General features: G+C 48.6%; 1 protein-coding gene across 1 annotated transcript in view; it reads left to right on the forward strand.

The window, feature by feature from the left end:
- The first annotated feature begins 4,341 nt into the window (after positions 1–4,341).
- Positions 4,342–14,775, forward strand: part of LOC123351484 (IgGFc-binding protein-like) — a 38,467-nt gene continuing 28,033 nt past the window's right edge. The window contains exon 1 of the mRNA XM_044990870.1: positions 4,342–4,393. Coding sequence (XP_044846805.1) covers positions 4,342–4,393 — 52 coding nt within the window. The remainder of the gene's footprint in view (positions 4,394–14,775) is intronic.

Genomic DNA, 14,775 nt, shown 5'->3' on the forward strand with positions numbered 1-14,775 from the left:
CTGTCTGGTCACTCTAAACAAAGTGTTCACCCTTAACATTGAAAATGGCTAAATTGTTTATGCTGAAACTTTAAAAACAAAATCAAAAACAAAACAAAACCCAGCATGGAAGATTTCAGCCAAATGGATAAAATTTAGCAAAGTTACAAGCAACTGAAAATAGGCTGTTATAATGGGACATGCCAGGCAACATTAACTAAAGTAGTGCTACTAGCGATGCTTATAATAAAGTAAGTTTAATTTAGATTAAGTACATCCACACCACATTTTGTAGCCATTTAAGTAAATTGATTTAAATCTGATTTAAAGTTAAAACAATGCAACCATGAATATAGACAAGACATCCATCCTTTGTCAGCCATCGCTGTTTAGATTTTGAGCTCATGGGCACAGCGACTATCTCTCATTGGTGTCTGGGCAGCGCTCAGCACAATGGGGCCCTGATTTCAGTCACTGTTTTCTGTGCAGTGCCTGGCACAATAGGGCCCCGATCTCAGTTGGCAACCTTCTGGGGGATACTATAATAGAAATATTAATAAGTAAATACATCTTAGGAAGGCCAAAAAAGTATTTGAAAAACAGCTAGCCAAAGACTCAAAAAGTAAAAGCAAAAACGTTTTTAAGTACATCAGAAACAGGAAGCCTGGTAAACAGCCAGTGGGGCCACTGCGGGATCGAGATGCTAAAGGAGCATTCAAGGACGATAAGGCCATTGCACAGAAACTAAATGAATTCTTTGCATCTGTCTTCACAGCTGAGGATGTGAGGGAGATTCCCAAACCTGAGCCATTTTTTAGGTGACAAATTTGAGGAACTGTCTCAGATTGAGGTGTCATTAGAGGAGGTTTTGGAATAAATTGATAAACTAAATAGTAATAAATCACCAGGACCAGATGGTATCACCCAAGAGTTCTGAAAGAATTCAAATGTGAAATTGCAGAACTACTAACCGTAGTTTGTAACCTATCATTTAAATCAACTTCTGTACCAGATGACTGGAGAATAGCTAACGTGACACTGATTTTTAAAAAGGGCTCCAGAGGTGATCCTTGCAATTACCTGCTTCAGTACCAGGCAAACTGGTTGAAACTATAGTAAAAAATAAAATTGTCAGACACATAGATGAACATGATTTGTTAGGAAAGAGTCAACATGTTTTTTGTAAAGGGAAATCATGCCTCGCCAATCTACTATAATTCTTTGTGGGGGTCAACAAGCACATGGACCAAGGGACTCCAGTGGATATAGTGTACTTAGATTTTCAGAAAGCCTTTGACAAGGTCTATCACCCAAAGGCTCTTAAGCACAGTAAGCTGTCATGGGATAAGAGGCAAGGTTCTCTCATGGACCAGGAACTGGTTAAAAGATAGGAAACAAAGGGTGGGAATAAATGGTCAGTTTTCAGAATGGTCACTATTCATAAATAATGGTGTACCCCAGGGGTCTGTACTGGGACCAGTCCTATTTAACATATTCATAAATGATCTGGAAAAAGGGGTAAACAGTGAGGTGGCAAAATTTGCAGATGATACAAAATTACTCAAGATAGTTAAGATCCAGGCAGACTGTGAAGAGCTTCAAAAGGATCTCTCAAAATTGGGTGACTGGACAACAAAATGGCAGATGAAATTCAATGTTGATAAATGCAAAGTAACGCACATTGGAAAACATAATCCCAACTATACATATAAAATGATGGGGTCTAAATTAGCTGTTACCACTCAAGAGAGATCTTGGAGTCATTGTGGATGGTTCTCTGAAAAAATCCACTCAATGTGCAGCGGCAGTCAAAAAAGCAAACAGAATGTTGGGAATAATTAAGAAGGGGATAGATAATAAGACAGAAAATATCATACTGCCTCTGTATAAATCTATGGTACACCCACATCTTGAATACTGTGTGCAGATGTGGTCACCCCATCTCAAAAAAGATAGATTGGAATTGGAAAAGGTTCAGAAAAGGGCAACAAAAATTATTAGGGGTATGGAACAGCTTCCATATGAGGAGAGATTAAGAAGACTGGGACTTTTCAGCTTGGAAAAGAGACAGCTAAGGGGGATGTGATTGAGGTCTATAAAATCATGACTGGTGTGGAGAAAGTAAATAGGGAAATATTATTTACTGTCTCAACACAAGAACTAGGGATCACCAAATGAAATTAATAGGTAGCAGGTTTAAAACAAACAAAAGGAAGTATTTCTTCACACAATGCACAGTCAACCTGTGGAACTCTTTGCCAGAGGATGTTGTGAAGGCCAAGACTATAACAGGGTTCAAAAAAGAACTAGATAAATTCATGGAGGCTAGGTCCATCAATGGCTATTAGCCAGAATGGGCAGGTGTCCCTAGCCTCTTTTTGCCAGAAGCAAATGGGTGACAGGGAATGGATCACTTGATGTTCACCTGTTCTGTCCATTCCCGCTGGGGCACCTGGCATTGGCCACTGTGGGTAGACAGGATACTGGGCTAGATGGACCTTTGGTCTGACCCAGTATGGCCGTTCTTATGTTCTTATCTGTATTGCAATGTTTTGATGCACAAATCCCCAGCCTGGAAAAAAAAAACTTTCAACCAGCATTTTCTGGCTCGGTTTTGTGTTTTTATACAATCAAACTTTTCACTAATAAACAGGGAGCATTGCGTCCTGGAAAATGATTAAGTCCCAGTTGTTCCTTTGCTCAGCAATTATCAGAAGAAAAGGCAGAAGCGATAGTGTAGAGTTGACCCAATGCTGAATGGATAAAATCAGTCTGGGTAGCTCCATTCTGGGTCACAGCCATTCAAACAAAGCACCATATCCCACATACCACACTCCAACCAGCTGGCACTGAGTGCACATTCATGTCATAATGGGCCATGCTTTCAGAAGGGGTTCATGATATTGACAACAGCCTGATATCTGCTCCCAGATCTGGGAGGGGAGTTGGGTCTAGAGGGTCAGAGCAGGGGGAGCTGGGAGTCAGGACTCCTGGGCTATATCTCTAGCTGTGGAAGAAGAGTGGGGTGTAGTGCTTAGCACTGAGACCTGGGAATCAGGACTCCTGGCTTCTATTCTCAGTGCTACTGTTAGAAACATCTCCAGAGCAGGATTTAACTGTCACCTGAGATCAGGGCCCTATTGTGCCAGATGCTGCACAAACACAACAAGAGACAGTCCCTGCCACAGTTGAGATCAGGTCCCTGTTGTACCAGGTGCTGCACAGACACACGAGAGGCAGTCCCTGCCTCCAAAAGCTCACAATATAGATAGACAAAGGAGGCAGGAAGTGGGACAAAGAGGGGGAGAGGCCAGCCCAAGGTCCCACAGTACATCAATGGCAAAGCCAGGAACAGAATCCAGGAGCCCTGCCCCCCAATGCAGTGTCATTGCCACTAGGTCCCACTGACACCCAGTGGCAAAAGAGATTTGCCAAAAGATGAGTGCAAACCAACCTCAACCAAGGCACGATGATTCCCGACAGGCTGCTCCTCATGGTCCTACACAGTCCTAGCGCTTAATGTCCTGAGTGATGAGGCTTTCACCCCACTCAGGAGCTGATTTCCCAGCTGCCCAGAGCCCTCTTGGTGGGGAATGGCCATTGGGTCCTACCATGACATTCTTCTCACCTTCGTCTTCATGGTGATGAGGCATTGGGCACTCTGAGAATGAATGTTAGTCGATAGATATGGCAGAATGGCCACACAATGATAGATAGATAGATAGATAGATAGATAGATCCTGCACCCAGCACTAATGGCTGCCCCCATGTGGCAGCTGGCAGTACTTCAGCACAGCACTGGGCGGGTCCCACTGGCTCTCCAGAAGGATCCAGCCCACCGTTCCCGCCTACCGAGTCTCTGAGCAGCCAATGAGCAGGAGGCACCACCCACCCTGAAAGGGGCTGGGGATGAAATATTGCTGGAGGGTGCCAAGTGGGCATGTCCCTCGCGCCATTGGCTGGACCCCCAGACGCGGATAGTACAAAAGCCTGACAATCCAGATGAGGTTTCAGCCAGATGGCCCTGACGAGGTAAGTCCAGTCATGTGGTTACAGCATGGGGGGGGGGGCTGGGTGCCAGGGTTCCTGGGTTCTATCCATGGCTCTGGGAGGGGAGGGGGATTGAGTGGTTAGAGCAGGGAGGGGCTGGGGGTCAGGACTCCTGGGTTCTATCCATGGCTCTGGGAGGGGAGGGGGATTGAGTGGTTAGAGCAGGGAGGGGCTGGGGGTCAGGACTCCTGGGTTCTATCCTGGGCTCTGGGAGGGGAGTGGGGTCTAGTGGTTAGAGTGGGGGGTGTCAGTCTATTTCTAGCCCTTTCTTTTCCAGGTCCCATTTTTTATTGTCTCTTGTTTGTTGCAGAAATGGGGCCCATCCGAACGCTACTGCTCTGGGCCTGGCTCGCTCTCCTCTGTGGTGAGTTGAACTGTGGGCTAGGTGCTGTATACTGGATGGAGGTTCATGCTGTACGCAGGGGGGCATATGCTATATGTCTTGGGGGGAGGGCCTGCGTATATGGGGTTACGCCATGTTCTTGGGGAAGGATCTACCAAATTCAGGGCCATGAAAAATGTCATGGACTGTGAAATCTGGTCACCCCCATGAAATCTGTCTATTTTAGGGGGGTCGCAGTGCCACCCTTACTTCTGTGCTGCCTTCAGCAGCGCAGAAGTGAGAGTGGCATGATATGGGGGCATTGTCAGGGCTGGCCTTATGGGTGGGTGATGCGGGCAGCCGCCCAAGGCACCATGGAGGGGGGGTACTGTGGTCACCACCACCCTGCCCCCCACACACACACACATACACTGCCAGCCCAAGGCTCCTTTAATCCCTGAGGGATGGGGCCAGAGCCAGGGAGGGGCAGGGCTGGGGGCACCCCAGCCAAGGGCTCCTACTGGGCTCGAGCTGCTAGTCCCGGCTGGACTGAGGAGGGATTGGACTTCCTCTTCTCCTGCACAGGCCACTCCAGGGCCAGGTCAGACCCACCTCCAGGAACCTCCCCTGGCTGCAGGAAGCTCCATCGCTGTTGCTGGTGGCTATACAGAAGGAAGGGTGGCAATACCCTAGCACGCCACTCTCACAGATTCTTAAAATCCTGACCACAAAATTTACCAAAATGGAATGTGAATTTGTTAGGGCCCTAGCTGTGGGGGACGTGTTGTATACGGGAGGGAGGGGATCAGGTTCTGTGTACCTGCAGTGGTGGGAGGATCTGTGTACACGGGGGAAGACATGCCGTGTCGTGTGCCTGGGGGAATGTGCTGAATACAGGAGGGGTCAGGTGTTGTATACCTGGTGGGAGGTTCTGCGTACATGGGGGGACATACCGTGTGCTTGAGGGATGTGCTGTATACGGGAGAGGGAGAAGGTGCTATATATGGGGGGGGTGCTCCCCACTCTCACAATTCATTAGAATAAGTTACCAGGCAACGTTGTACCTGGGGCCCCCACCCCTTCCTCCTGCACTGGCTAAAGGGGGGAGCCACAGGACCCCCTCACCTGCCATGACACAGCTCCCCTCTACCCCCTACCTCGCTCCCCAGCATGCCCCCCAACTAAGACACCCTTCCTTCCCGCTCAGCCTCCCTTCTGCCCCCTCAGTCTCCCTCCTGCCCCCCAGATTTATCTGCTTCCCCCAAGCCTCCCTCCTCCCCCATCCCACTCCACCTCCCTTCTGCCCCCACATCCTCCTGCTCCCACTCAGCCTCCCTCCCACCCCCAGAACCCGCTATTTCCCCCTCAGCCTCTCTCCTGCTCCCCCTCAGCCTCCCTCCCGCCCCCACATGCCACTGTTCCCCCTCAGCCTCCCTCCTGCCTCCACAACCCCCTGCCCCCTTCAACTTCCCTCCTGCCTTCCACAACTGCCTGTCCCCTCAGCCTCCCTCCTGTCCCCCACATCCCCTTGCACCCTCAGCTTTGCTGCTGTCCCCACATCCCTCTGCCCCCAGTCTCCCTCCCCCCACATCCCTCTCCTCCCCCCAGCTTCCCTCCTGCCCCCCACATCCCTCAGCTCCCCCATCAGTCTCCCTCCCACCCCCCCAGCTTCCCTCCTGCCCCCACATCCCCCTGCCCCTTCAGTCTTCTTCCTACCCCCCCCCACATCCCCCTGCTCCCCCTTCAGCCTCCCTCCTGGCCCCCACAACACCCTGTTCCCCCCTCAGCCTCCCTCCTACCCACCCCACATTCCGCTGTCCCCTATATCTCCCAGCTTTCCTCCTCTCCCCTTCAGAAAGAGGACCAAAAAATGCCACCATGGGAGCAAACGGGGTGGTTAGAGACCAAAGGGCATCCTTTAAAAAATGGAAGTCAAATCATAGACTGGCATGGCAGTAAAATTAACCAGGCCAAAAAAAAATCTGAAGAGCAACTAGCAAAAGACATAAAAATTAACAGCAAAAAATCGTTTAAGTACATTAGAAGCAGGAGGCTGCCAAACAGTCAGTGGGGCCAGTGGGTGATCGAGGTGCTAAAGGAGCACTCAAGGAAGACAAGGCCATTGGGGCGAAGCTAAATGAATTCTTTGCATCAGTCTTCACTGCAGAGGATGTGAGGGAGATTCCCACACCTGAGCCATTCTTTTAGGCGACAAATTTGAGGAACTGTCCCAGATTGAAGTGTCAATAGAAGAGGTTTTGGAACAAATTGATAAGTCACCAGGACCTGATAGGATTCACCCAAGAGTTTTGAAGGAACTCAACTATGAAATTGCAGAACTAATAACTGTGGTATGTAACCTATTGCTTAAATCAGCCTTTGTACAAGATGACTGGCGGATAGCTAAGGTAACGCTGATTATTTAAGAGGCTTCAGAGGCAACCCTGGCATTTACAGGTCGGTAAGCCTGACTTCAGTAGCAGGCAAATTGGTTGAAACTATAGTAAAGGACAGAATTGTCAGACACGTAGATGAACACAATTTTTGGGGGGGAGAGTCAACAGGGCTTTTGTAAAGGGAAATCATGCCTCACCAATCTCCTAGAATTCTTCGAGGGGGCCAACAAATTTGTGGACAAGGGTGATCCAGTGGCTATAGTGTACTTGGACTTTCAGAAAGCCTTTAACAAGGTGCCTCACTAAAGGCTCTTAAGCAAAATAAGGAGTCATGGGATAAGAGGTCCTCTCATGGATCAGGAACGGGTTAAAAGAAGGAAACAAAGGGTAGGAAGTTTTCAGTATGGAGAGAGGTAAATAATGGTGTCTCCCTCCAGGGGTCTGTACTGGGACCCCTGGAGGAAGTGATCATGGAGGGAGTGACCCCTGAAGGGAGTGATCATGATTACTGGGTGAAAGTGATCATGAAATCATAGAGTTTGCAATTCTAAGGAAGGGTAGAAGGGAGTACAGCAAAATAGAGACAATGGATTTCAGGAAGGTGGATTTTGGGGAACTCAGAGAGCTGATAGGTAAGGTCCCATGGGAATCAAGACTGAGGGGAAAAACAACTGAGGAGAGTTGGCAGTTTTTCAAAGGGACACTATTAAGGGCCCAAAAGCAAGCTATTCCGCTGGGAAAGATAGAAAATGTGGCAAAAGACCCCCTTGGCTTAACCATGAGATCTTGCATGATCTAAAAATAAAATGGAGTCATATAAAAAATGGAAACTAGGACAGATTACAAAGGATGAATATAGGCAAACAGCACAGGAATGCAGGGGCAAGATTAGAAAGGCAAAGGCACAAAATGAGCTCAAACTAACTACGGGAATAAAGGGAAACAAGAAGACTTTTTATCAATACATTAGAAGCAAGAGGAAGACCAAGGACAGGTAGGCCCATTGGTCAGTGAAGAGGGAGAAACAGTAACAAGAAACTTGGAAATGGCAGAGATGCTTAATGACTTCTTTTTTTCAGTCTTCACCGAGAAGTCTGAAGGAATGCCTAACAGAGTGAATGCTAATGAGAAAGGGGTAGGTTTAGAAGAGAAAATAAAAAAAGAACAAGTTAAAAATCACTTAGAAAAGTTAGATGCCTGCAAGTCACCAGGGCCTGATGAAATGCATCCTAGAATACTCAAGGAGCTAATAGAGGAGGTATCTGAGCCTCTAGCTATTATCTTTGGAAAATCATGGGAGACAGGAGAGATTCAGAAGACTGGAAAAGGGCAAATATAGTGCCCATCTATAAGGGGAAATAAAAACAACCCAGGAAACTACAGACCAGTTAGTTTAACTTCTGTGCCAGGGAAGATAATGGAGCAAGTAATTAAAGAAATCATCTGCAAACACTTGGAAGATGGGGACTAGCCAGCATGGATTTGTAAAGAACAAATTGTGTCAAACCAATCTGATAGCTTTCTTTGATAGGATAATGAGTCTTGTGGATAAGGGAGACGTGGTGGATGTGGTATACCTAGACTTTAGTAAGGCATTTGATACGGTCTCGCATGATATTCTTATCGATAAACTAGGCAAATACAATTTAGATGGGGCTACTATAAGGTGGGTGCATAACTGGCTGGATAACCGTACTCAGAGAGTAGTTATTAATGGTTCCCAATCCTGCTGGAAAGGTATAACGAGTGGGGCTCCGCAGGGGTCTGTTTTGGGACCGGCTCTGTTCAATATCTTCATCAACGACTTAGATATTGGCATAGAAAGTACACTTATTAAGTTTGCAGATGATACAAAACTGGGAGGGATTGCAACTGCTTTGGAGGACAGGGTCATAATTCAAAATGATCTGGACAAATTAGAGAAATGATCTGAGGTAAACAGGATGAAGTTTAACAAAGACAAATGCAAAGTGCTCCACTTAGGAAGGAAAAATCAGTTTCACACATACAGAATGGGAAGAGACTGTCTAGGAAGGAGTACGGCAGAAAGGGATCTAGGGGTTATAGTGGACCACAAGCTAAATATGAGTCAACAGTGTGATGCTGTTGCAAAAAAGGCAAACGTGATTCTGGGATGCATTAACAGGTGTGTTGTGAGCAAGACACGAGAAGTCATTCTTCCGCTCTACTCTGCACTGGTTAGGCCTTAACTGGAGTATTGTGTCCAGTTCTGGGCACCGCATTTCAAGAAAGATATGGAGAAATTGGAGAGGGTCCAGAGAAGAGCAACAAGAATGATTAAAGGTCTTGAGAACATGACCTATGAAGGAAGGCTGAAAGAATTGGGTTTGTTTAGTTTGGAAAGAAGACTGAGAGGGGACATGATAGCAGTTTTCAGGTATCTAAAAGGGTGTCATAAGGAGGAGGGAGAAAACTTGTTCACCTTAGCCTCTAAGGATCGAACAAGAAGCAATGGGCTTAAACTGCAGCAAGGGAGGTTTAGGCTGGACATTAGGAAAAAGTTCCTAACTGTCAGGGTGGTTAAACACTGGAATAAACTGCCTAGGGAGGTTGTGGAATCTCCATCTCTGGAGATATTTAAGAGTAGGTTAGAGAAATGTCTATCAGGGATGGTCTAGACAGTATTTGGTCCTGCCATGAGGGCAGGGGACTGGACTCGATGACCTCTCAAGGTCCCTTCCAGTACTAGAATCTATGAACTCATAAAATCTAAGAACTCATACTCATAAATGATCTGGGAAAAGGAGTAAACACTGAGGTGGTCAAGTTTGAAGACGATACAAAATTACTCAAGATAGTTGAGTCCAAAGCAGACTGTGAAGAGTTACAAAGGGATCTCACAAAACTGGGTGACTGGGCAACAAAATGACAGATGAAATTCAATTTTGATAAATGCAAAATAATGCACATTGGAAAACATACTCCCAATTATACATATAAAATGATGGGGTCTAAATTAGCTGTTACCGCTCAAGAAAGATCTTGGAGTCACTGTGGATAGTTCTCTGGAAACGTCCACTCAGTGTGGAGCAGCAGTCAAAAGAATTAACAGCATGTTAGGAAAAAAGGGACAGTAAATATAATGCCACTATATAAGTCCATGGTCCACCCACACCTGGAATTCTCTGTGCAGTTCTGGTCACCCCATCTCTGAAAAGACATATTAGAAATAGAATTGGAAAAAGTACAGAGCTGGGCAGCAGAAATTATGAGGGGTGTGGAACAGCTTCCATATGAAGAGAGATTAATAAGACTGGGACTTTTCAGCTTGGAAAAGAGACGACTGGGGGCGGGGGTGGAATATGATTGAGGTCTATAAAATCACAAATGGTGCAGAGAAAGTAAATCAGGAAGTGTCATTTATTTATCTCTTCATGTAACACAAGAGCCTGGGTCACCTGATTAAATTACTAAGCAGCAGGTTTAAAACAAACAACAGGAAATATTTTTTCACACAATGCACAATTGGTTGAGGGGGGAGCAGGGGGTTGTGGGGCAGGAGGGAAGCTGAGGGGACAGCAGGTGGAATTCATTGCCAGGGGATGTTGTGGAGGCCAAAAGTATAACTGGGTTCAAAAAGGAATGTGCTACGGTCCGTCAATGGCTATTAGCCAAGAGAGTCAGGGATGCAACACCATGCTTCAGCTGTCACTTGCCAGAAGCCAGGTGTGGAGGACAGGATGGATCACTCCATGATTGCCTGGTCTGTTCATTCCCTCTGAAGCATCTGGCACTGGCCATTGTCAGGATGCTGAGCTAGATGGGCCATGGGTCTGACCCAATATAGCCGTCCTTATGTCCTCCCCCCCACACATCCTGCTGCCTTCCCTCAGCCCCCCTTTTTGCCCTCCATTGCCTCTGGATCTCAGTGGGGTACCACACCAGTAAAGACATAACCCATCTGCTGTCAAAGAGAGTGACTCCAGTTTAGGATCATATGGAGCAGTGGTTCTCAACCAGGGGTACATGTACCCCTGGGGGTACGCAGAGGTCTCCCAGGGGACACATCAACTCATCTAGATATTTACCTAATTTTACAACAGGCTACATAAAAAGCATTAGTGAAGTCGGTACAAACTAAAATGTCATACAGACAATGACTTGTTTACGCTGCTCTATATGCTATACACTGAAATGGAAGTACAGTATTTATATTCCAATTGGTTTATTTTATAATTAGGGCTGTCAAGCGGTTAAAAAAATTAATCATGATTAATCACCCTGTTAATAATAGAATACCATTTAAATATTTTTGGATGTTTTCTACATTTTCAAATATACTGATTTCATTTACAACACAGAATACAAAGTGTACCATGCTCATTTTATATTTATTTTTATTACAAATATTTGCACTGTAAAAAACAAAAGAAATCGTATTTTTCAATTCATCTAATACAAGTAGTGTAGTGCAATCTTTGTCATGAAAGTTGACCTTACAAATGTAGAATTATGGATAAAAAATGACTGCACTCAAAAATAAAACAATGTAAAACTTTAGCGCCTACAGGTCTGCTCAGTCCTACTTCAGCCAATCGCTCAGACAAACAAGCTTGTTTACATTTCCAGGAGACAGTGCTGCCTGCTTCTTGTTTCAGTGTCACCTGAAAGTGAGACCAGGCCCTTCACATGGCACTGTTGTAGCCAGCATTGCAAGGTATTTATGTGCCAGATATGTAAAGATACATATGTCCCTTCATGCTTCAACCACCACTCCAGGGGACATGCGTCCATGCTGCTGCTGGGTTCTGCTTGACAACGATCCAAAGCAGTGTGGACCAAGGCATGTTCATTTTCATCATCTGAGTCAGATGCCACCAGCAGAAGGTTGATTATATATATATATATTTTTGGTGGTTCAGGTTCTGTAGTTTTCTGCATCAGAGTGTTGCTCTTTTAAGACTTCTGAAAGCATGCTCCACCCCTCCTCCCTCTCAGATTTTGGAAAGCACTTCAGATTCTTAAACCTTGGGTCGAGTGCTGTAGCTATCTTTAGAAAGCTCATATTAGTACCTTCTGCGTTTTGTCAAATCTGCAGTTAAAGTGTTCTTGAAACAAACATGTGCTGAGTCATCATCTAAGACTGCTTTAACATGAAATATATGGCAGAATGTGGGTAAAACAGAGCAGGGGACATCTAATTCTCCACCAAGGAGTTCAGTCACAAATTTCATTAACGCATGATTTTTTTAATGAGCGTCATCAGCATGGAAGCATCTGCAGCGAGTTATATGGGCCCGTGGTGCCCGTGGTCCAACAAATTCAGGTCACAGGAGCCTGGCTCCACCAGTGTTTGGGGCCAGGTCTCTCCCTTGGCCCTGCCTGCTGCCCCGTGTGCCTCCCCTGGAGTGTCCCCCGGCCCCACCTGCCACCCCTGCGCACCTCCCCTGGAGCATCCCGGGGCACTGGGCGGCTGCCCTGCTGCTCCGCGCTGCGTTCCCTCACCAGCTGCTGCTGGCTACAAAAGGGACCAGTGCTGGTGGCAGGCTGAGGTGGTGGCACCGCCGCCGCCTGCGGAGGGAGGAGGGGAAGAGGCACGCACATGATGGTAGCCCTCCCACCCCTTCCCTGGCATCCACCACAGGGGAGGCGAGGGCAGGGCCGGTGCCTAAGAGGGCCCTGCGCCCTAAAGAAGAGCGCCTTTTTAATTTTTACTCACCTGGCAGCACTCCGGGTCTTCGGCAGCGGGTCCTTCACTTCGCCGGCTTAAGACCCGGAGCGAAGACCCGGAGTGGCACCGGGTGAGTCATCCTTGCTAGGGCCCCGTCAAAACTATTCAAATCGGGCCCTGCACTTCCTAAAGCCGGCCCTGGGCGAGGGGCTTCCTGGACCTGAGAGGGGCCCAGCCTCTAGTAGCATGTGCAGTGCCGGTGCTGGGTGAGTGAGCTGCTGCGGGGGAGAGGGCTGAGGGGACTGTGGAGTCCTCTCTGGCCCCAGCCCTGGGACAGCCTGCCTGCACCCCAAACTCCTCATCCCCAGCCCTGCCCCACCCAGAGCCCACACACACCCCACACCCGAACTCTCTGCCCTAGCCCTGAGCCCCCTCCTGCACCGTGAACCCCTCATCCCTTGCCCACCCTGCAGCCCTCACCCCAACCCTCTTCCCTAGCCCTGAGCCCCCTCACACCCCAAACCCCTCACCGGCAGCCAGAGCCCCCACACCCCAACCCCTCTACCTTAGCCCTCACCCCCCACCCCACATTGTTCAATATAGGGAAAGTGTTACATGTTTACTGTTTCCAGTCCATTAAAATATGAGATAGATAGATAGATAGATAGATATCGGCTTACGGGGGGGAGGGGTGGCACGCACGTGGGACTTGAACCCATTCTGGGCACCACCAAAAATTATACAAACCTGCCACCCCTGGAAGCGTGTCCTGTGGAATGGTGGTAGAAGCATGAAGGGTCATGCAAATGTTTAGCATATCTGGCACATAAATACCTTGCAACACCAGTTACAAAAGTGCCATGTGAATGCCTGTTCTCACTTTCAAGTGACATTGTAAATAAGAAGTGAGCAACATTATCTCCCTGTAACGGGGGCGAGACTCACCCCTGCGGCGCCTCCTGTCGGTCGTTCTGGGAATTAGCTCTTTTGACCCAGAGCGCCCTCTGCAGGCTGCTGCCTCGCTGCCGCTGGCCCCCGTGTCCCTCCCGGACCCGGTGCCCCTTGTCCTTGGGCGCTGCCCCCTGGCAGTACACCCGCTCTCTGGGTCTCCCCACCCAGGGGAACCCTCACCTACTATCCCCACCTTGCCTCAGTCTTCGGCTACTGCCAGTCACCACCTAGCCCCCACTCACTGGGGCAGACTGCAGTGTACAAGCCACTCATCACAGGCAAGGGGGGTTTGGACCAACTGCCTCTGCCTACCCTGTCTGCACTCTAGTACCTTTCTGGCCTTTGACAAGGCCGCAGCCTGGGGCTTTTCCGGGCAGGAGCTCCCCAGGTCCCTTGCCCTATTCCCCAGCCCTGCCCCTCTCAGGTACCCTGTTCGTCTTCCCAACATCCAGGCCCTTCTCCCTCTAGAGCAGGGGTAGGCAACTTATGGCACATGTGCCGAAGGCGGCACACGAGCTGATTTTCAGTGGCACTCACACTGCCCGGGTCCTGGCCACTGGCCCAGGGGGCTCTGCATTTTAATTTAATTTTAAATGAAGCTTCTTAAATATTTTAAAAACCTTATTTACTTTACATACCACAATAGTTTAGTTCTATATTATAGACTTATAGAAAGAGACCTTCTAAAAGCGTTGAAATGTATGACTGGCACGCAAAACCTTATATTAGAGTGAATCAATGAAGACTCGGCACACCGCTTTGGAAAGGTTGCCGACCCCTGCGCTAGAGACGGAGAGAGACTGACTCTGCTCCTGGCCCACTGCCCTCTTATAAGGGCCTGCTGAGGCCTGATTGGGCGTGGCCACAGCTGAGCCTGCTTCCCCAATCAGCCTGGGAACTGCTTGCTCCCAGCCACAGCCCTCTCCTGGGCTGTTTTAAGCCCTTTGAGGCCGGAGCGGGTGACCACCCTGCCACACCCACACACACACCCCTCAAAACCCCACCCATGGGGGAAGGGGGGCCTCTTGGTCTGGGCTTCCTGAAATTAGCCCTCCAGAGCCACCCCTCCAGTCCCGCACGCTTCCTCTCCGAGGCCTCCAGCCTCAGGCTATCTCCCGGGCCTGCGCCTCGGCCTTCCAACGGGGCAGCTCCGCCGCTTCGAGCTGTGCCCTCAGGCCAGGGTCCCCCAGGCCCTCTTCCTTCAGGGTCTGGGTCCATTTCGTCTCTTGTTCCTGGGCCACTTGGGCCGCAGCCTCATGCTGTGCCCACTCAGTCTGGGTTTCTGTACTGGCGACCTGCCCAGCAATGGTCTGGGTCCCGACCTCCTTCGGGGTCCCCTCCATCCTGGTTACTGTCTTCTCCAGCTTTGGCCCTTCTGGGCCCACTGGCACCTCCTCTGGCCGCCTCTCAGTTCCCCCGTGCTGCCCGGGGCTTCTCCTGGTCCA

This window comes from Mauremys mutica, chromosome 17, assembly GCF_020497125.1.
Source record: "Mauremys mutica isolate MM-2020 ecotype Southern chromosome 17, ASM2049712v1, whole genome shotgun sequence".
In the NCBI taxonomy this organism is placed as follows: Eukaryota; Metazoa; Chordata; order Testudines; family Geoemydidae; genus Mauremys; species Mauremys mutica.